The sequence below is a fragment of the Amblyomma maculatum genome, chromosome 1 (assembly GCF_055883805.1).
Source record: "Amblyomma maculatum isolate TAMU_Amacu chromosome 1, ASM5588380v1, whole genome shotgun sequence".
NCBI lineage: Eukaryota > Metazoa > Arthropoda > Arachnida > Ixodida > Ixodidae > Amblyomma > Amblyomma maculatum.
The window spans coordinates 133,497,027-133,503,379 of record NC_139344.1 but is presented as its reverse complement, the minus strand read 5'-3'; the positions used below and the strand labels follow the sequence as shown (position 1 = coordinate 133,503,379).

The window sequence follows — 6,353 nt, the reverse complement described above, 5'->3', positions numbered from 1 at the left end:
TAAAGGTCGCACACCACGTTTTTAAACTCCGAAACCGAAATTGATGGTCATTTTTAGCACGATGTGAAAGCACTTGCTACACACAGATATTTAAAACACGTTTCCCGCCATCAAAAACCAAAAATTTGAGCTTCAAAATTTTCTAAAAGGGATAAAACGGCGGGACTGAGTGGCACGCACCATAGCCATTGCAACCGAAACTAGAGTCATTTTTGAGCGCCGCATAGCGGTGAACCCGTGCAACGTCGCGGCGTCTTCAGGAGGCATTGGCCAAGACAACCTTTCCGACGAGTTGACTTTGCGCGGTTGGCGGAATTGAAAAGTATGTTTTGGTGTAATTTCAAAAGCGCAGCTCGATTTGAAAGCTTACAAACGAAGTGTGTCTGTCATAGGCGACTTGGTGTACGCTCGTCGATATCTAAATTATTCAAATCGTCTACAACGAAGCGAGGGACGTCTCCAGCATCTTACTGCACAGATCTAGTGAGGTAATATTGATGCCCATTGCTGTGCATCCTTTCTTTGGCGCACTCCACATCAAACTTTTGTGTTCTAGTGTTTGCAAATGTTCACGCACAATACAGACAGAACAAGAAAGGAAATCGACGCACACAGGCGCAACATATACATTGCGCTTGTGCGCGTTCCGTATTGTGTGCGCGAAAATTTACAAACAGTATGAAAAATCAACCTACCCAAAACGTAACGTTTATGTTCTAGGCAATACGATTACGAGAACTACCTCTGCTCTTTACTTCTGCCGGCTGGCGTGCGTAGGAGTGCCTTTGCTATTAGAGCTTTCAACGTAGAGCTCGCCCAGGTGAGGCGGTATTTGTTTTATTTATTATATTTTTTTTTTCTAAAAGTGCCATTTACTGTTAAGCTCGTCTCTTTTACTCTGTCTTCACGCAGATCAGAGACGTTGTTTCGAGAACGGACATAGGTGTGATGAGGATCCACTTTTGGAAAGATGCCGTCGAGAGGGTTTACAAGGTGGCACGTCTTCTTGCGGGTTGCTTGGCTTGAACTGGACACTGTATTTACGTTTACAGGGGAGCCCTCCTGAGCACCCTGTTGCACAGGAGCTGAGTGTGCTGGTTCATTCGAAACAGTTGTCACGACAGTGGATGAACAGGATGATAGATTCACGGGTATGGGAATAAATTCTTTTCTTTGTAGTAACAGCTGTGAAAATGACTGCAACTTAAAACCTGATCTCACCAGTGTCGCTTTGGCAGTAAGCTTTGCATCGATCTCTAATCGAGGATCTTTTCACTTGAAATAAAAACGAAACACCGAGTATGTGCTACATGTATTTTTCATTTTTCCAACTCCTCCCTGCTTTTACATTTATATCTAGATAATTGCTAGTGAAGCTCGCAAGATCTTTGGATCCAAACAAGAAGGCACATATCCTTGGTATAGTTGTAAAATGTAGCTCCTTGATCATGCAGACATTTTCATGCTGACAAATGTCTGCATGATCGCAGTTTGTCTGCTGGATGTCTAGTGGGTGATCTTTATGCCTTAGAGTGCATGCGCTTTTACATACACATTCATGATAAAATCTGCAGTGTACTGCCAAGCAAATTTGTGGACACCTTGCCATTGTTAAGTGGGTATATAAGGGTGAACTTTCTGCAGAGTAAGGAATGGTAAATGTGCAAAATACAGTGGTGGAAATCTTTTGCATGTGTTTATTGTGGAGGGATTTCATTTGAATGTACAGCTGATCATCAACATAAGTGCAACTGAGTCACCATGGAAGCCCATTTGATTGAGCACAGTGTGCCTTGTGCACAAATTCATTTTTCTTTGCCCGATGCACAAAGTGAGAGATGATTGGTTTTCATTGTCATTTTTAGTGGCAACATAATGAATAATATCCAAGTCAAGTCTGTTGAGCACTTAAGGAGGTTGCTTCTCCTCTCCAGTATTGCTTTACAATCCTTGCCTTTTATCATAGGGACTCCCTTTACCTCAGCGTTGCTAAACCTCAAACATTGTTTGAGTGCTGCTGCTCCTTGGTCAGTGTTTTATTTTCAGGGCACTTTGTTAGCACTTTGACAGCAATGCGATCAGCCTGGTTTACTTTCACTGTCATAGATTCTTCATTATCAATTCAGTTCCTCTAGGCACGAAGCATTGTCATCCTCATCACTTTTTTTCTCAGGTTTACAGAGACTTTGTGAGGGATCTCTTTGACCAAATTGTCAGGATTCCCATGGATTAATTATCCAAGCACTTAATTTCTCTTAGCAAGTACATAATACGAATCCAATGTAAATGGTTTTTGAGTGCAACCAGAGCACAGAGGCAGTTGGAAGTACTTGCAACTAGTATATAGAGGAGGAAAAAAATAAATGTCTAAAAAGCAAAAGTGCAGATTCATGGCAGCAAGTATTTACAGCAAATGCTGCCAGAAAGTGAACAGATGGCGGGGAAGAGTCCTTTTATAGCTGTGCTTGCTACAAACAAAAGGGTGTGGTCCAACAATGTTTGGAAGCATATGCAGTTAACCCCTTGCACATGCGTAGACAAAAGACGTGCACATTAACAAAAACAGCTGCTGATGGTGTCCATGAGGATTCGTAGGGCCCACACCATGGTGATCAGTGCAGTCTACATGAGCCAACTTGGAAAGCAAATGCACAGAGTTACGGAAGCTTATATTTCCCGCAGATGCTACCACGGAGGTTTCATGCGTGGCCAAAATTGAACTCGCTGCTTTTACATGCTATTTCTTCACACCACCTCACCCTAATCATCCTGGTACCATTCCTATACACAAGGCTGCATGCACCATTCAAGTCAGAAAAGGTCAAGCAATACCAGTATGCTTATTGCATGCTCATAAAATTCACTTTCTACGGTCCCATGTACTGGGTTCATATGTGACCCATCTATTAGAGCCACTGGTGCTGGCCTACAAAGATATTTGACCATGACCCTGTGGTGGGAGGTATCTAAAATAATACATTTGACTGCATCAATTTTGTGGTTATTTTTTAGGAGAAGAACCATATGTTAAAATGAATTTGCTACTGTAACAAATGGGCTATGCAAGAATATTTCAACAGGTCACACAACCGTGATGCTTCTTTTAGTGTAGACAACACACTTCTGTTTACATAGGCTGCCGAGCCAATGTATGATAGTTTACGTCTATGACAAAAGTCAGTCAGGCTGTCATGGTTTCATTGTAGTTTTTTTTTAGAAACAAATGGGGGGGGGGGGGGGGGACAAGAAACTGCACTCATTTCAACCACTTGACAAGTTTGGTCTCAAAAGAAAGCAGTCTTGTTTTCAAAATTTGTCAGATTGTGAATGTTCACAGAAGGTCATCAAATGATGCCTCTGCATTATAATCGTATTGCAAAACTTTTGTTACGAGAATGTATGCTCAGTTATGTTAAATGAAGAATGGTTATGTGCACATTTTTAGGATGTCTTAAAACTAATATTCGATATGTATTAGGGTCATTTATGAATATCCTGTTAGAATTTCCAGTTGTCTGCCTTATGAAAGTGTACCTGCTTGAAATTTTGAGTTTTTCTTTCAGGAAAGCATTCTTGGGGATAAGCCTCATAACACTGTGAGTGACCTTGAAGAATATGCTGAGAAAAGCATCTCATCTACTTTATATCTTATCCTTCAGAGCATGGGTAAGCGTCCTTGAACATCTTACCTTTATTTGGGAAGGGGGTAGGGAGGGTGTACTTGCCTCAGCTCCTAAATTTGATCGATCTCCACTAGCCTTGCTGCAACTCGTTAATTGAAAGTTATCAATTGTATATTGGAGAGGTGGCGGGAAGGGCAGGGGCTGCTTGCAGGCTTTGCAAATAGTTTTGACTCCCAAGCACAGCCTGGATATGACACTGCCGCCTCTTAGATGTTGCAACAGCAAGTTTTTGATTTATGATAATTATAACTGCTCACAATAGGGTGCAGGATTTTTTTTTTTTTTTTGCCGTTATTTGCATTCACCCTTGGGCAGTAAAGAGCACTGAATTGGTCATAATCATCACACATTCTTTGACTCCTTAAACCTCTATTCTTGAAATTTCCATTCAGCTAAATCTGAGCTTTACCCATGGAATGTGACACACAAGTGCTAAAAAGGGCACCCCGCTGGGGTGGCGCAGTGGTTAAGGCACTCGACTACTGTGCCCAAGGACGCGGGGCCGAATCTCGGCCTCGGCGGCCACTTTTCGATGGAGGTGAAAACCAAGGCACCTGTTTAGTCTATGATGTCATTGCACGTTGCACGTTAAGGAACCCCAGGGGGTAAATTTCCGGAGTCTTCCACTAGGGCATCTGTCATAGCCTGAGTTGCTTTGGGATGTTAAACCCCACAAACCAAACCTAAAAGGGCATTCTAGTTGATCATATTTGTTGGTGTCGCTATTTTAGAAGCAATGACACATGTTGGGGTTTGATGTCATTGAATACCATGGTGATAACAACGTTGTGAACTGCTGGGCTGAAAATTTTTGCCCATAAAGTTTCATTCAAAAGTACAAAATATGTTCAGTGCTATTCAGATGTACTTTTTTAATTACCTTGGAAGAAATGCTGATCTGTTCGTTTATTAAAGCAGAAGAGAAACTTCAAAACCGTGCTTGCACATGCGCTAATTTTAGTCTGAAGCATTAATAAAATCGGTCCGTGTCTCAAAAATGTGGAGGCATAACCCAAAATAGTTAAGGAATAGTTGAAAGGAGGTATTTGGCCATGAACACCATTTTTTATTCATGTAGCATAAGTTTTAGTATAATAGGAGATTGCGTTGCCATATACATATTTTATTTTTACAGGTTTGTACAGTACCCTGCTGGGCATTATCATAGGGAAAGGTGTGAAACAGGATGGAATGTAGACGTTCGGTGCAATATACAGACACGAGTTCAGAAGAGTGGCAGATTAGTCTCGTTGGTGTAGGTGTAACATATTTCAACGCTCTATAACAACAAGGGGCGGCAGAAAGTTAGGTGGGCGGATGAGATTAAGAAGTTCGCAGGGGTCAAGTGGATGCAGCTAGCACAGAACCGGGTTAAGTGGAGAAATATGGGAGAGGCCTTCGCCCTGCAGTGGGTATAGTCAGGCTGATGATGATGATGATGAACAACATGGACGTAGAAGGAATAGATAAGAATGAGTGCTAACTTCCAACTGGTTTATTTTGTAAAACCGCAAGTGCTTAATACATCTCCTTGACGCTCCCATTTCACTGACAGAGCATAGCACGTTCGCGAAAGCAGTGTATAGCTGGTGAGCACAGACCAGTAACCATGTGCAAGATTATGTTGATATAGTTAGGAATGGTAGTTATTTTTTTATTATGAAATAGAAGGCGAGCTAACAGATGCACTTCCCAGAGGTGCTACTCTCTGTGCTTCTATTAATCGTTCATGAAAGTTGATCTCAACTTTATCTGATGATGTGGCCCTTAGTTAGCAAAGGGACACGGTTATGGCACTTGCAGCAGTGAATGGCTAGATTGCTTCCAGAAGAATTTCTCAATGTTATGGTGTAACCAGTCATTGAGGCAGTAGCCTGTTTGGCACATACTTTTTGCCTCGAGGCAGAGGGATACAGCACAAGACACAATCCACACAGCCGAGGTACGTTGTGTGGTGTTTGATGCTGCTTATTAGAATGAGCGGTAGCGTCTTGTGAGTGTGCAAAGCTTGTTTAGTTTATGAGGGTCCTCTCATTATTACTGCTGTCATGGGAGCTCCAAAATGCTCAAGCCTGCTTCCATTTTTGCTGCATCTGATGACAACCTTAGTGCCCCCAGTACTAGAGAGGCATTTTCTACAATTACTCACTTCCTCCTGTTCTCAACTATTCATTAAAGGGAAATAGTATACTGCACAAGAACAAACATAATAGTGGAAAAGGTGCGGAAATGCAGTGCTTTCAGAAACGCCAATTTTTTTTTTTTGCTTACCGGTCTCTACAGTGTTCTCAACACTCTCCCTACTGTGGGGAAAATGACTTCGTTTGTAGATTTTGTAGGTTTCGATGGCTCTTTTTTTGTGCAAAAGCTGCTGTAGTTAATATTTTATGTAAAACATGAAATAGAAGGTAAATAAACATGCTTTTTAGGCATATAAGTTATAACGACGAAATATGCGTTAAAACAAAAACATTTCATTGCCAGAAACAAGATTTCAGGAGAAAAGATATAACAAAACTTTTAAAAATACACTTGTACATGAAAAGGAAAAAAATGTTAAATTTTTTTTTTTACTATACAAAATGATTGGCCTCTTATTGGCCACTATTTTATGAAGAAGCGGGAAGTTCTAAGTTGAATAGCATTCTTGGTACAAAATAATAATTGATG

General features: G+C 41.2%; 1 protein-coding gene across 2 annotated transcripts in view; it reads left to right on the top strand.

Moving 5' to 3' along the window:
• The first annotated feature begins 240 nt into the window (after positions 1–240).
• The window catches only part of sicily (NADH dehydrogenase (ubiquinone) complex I, assembly factor 6 homolog sicily), a 47,227-nt gene continuing 41,114 nt past the window's right edge, over positions 241–6,353 (top strand). Inside the window, exons 1-5 of one of the 2 annotated variants that reach the window (XM_084589015.1) lie at positions 242–488; positions 721–820; positions 913–993; positions 1,053–1,151; positions 3,564–3,666. In XM_084589015.1, the coding sequence (XP_084445141.1) occupies positions 325–488; positions 721–820; positions 913–993; positions 1,053–1,151; positions 3,564–3,666 (547 nt within the window). In that variant the 5' untranslated portion in view covers positions 242–324. Of the gene's footprint in view, positions 489–720; positions 821–912; positions 994–1,052; positions 1,152–3,563; positions 3,667–6,353 lie in introns of both variants that reach the window. The other variant, XM_084589017.1, reaches the window with a different exon arrangement.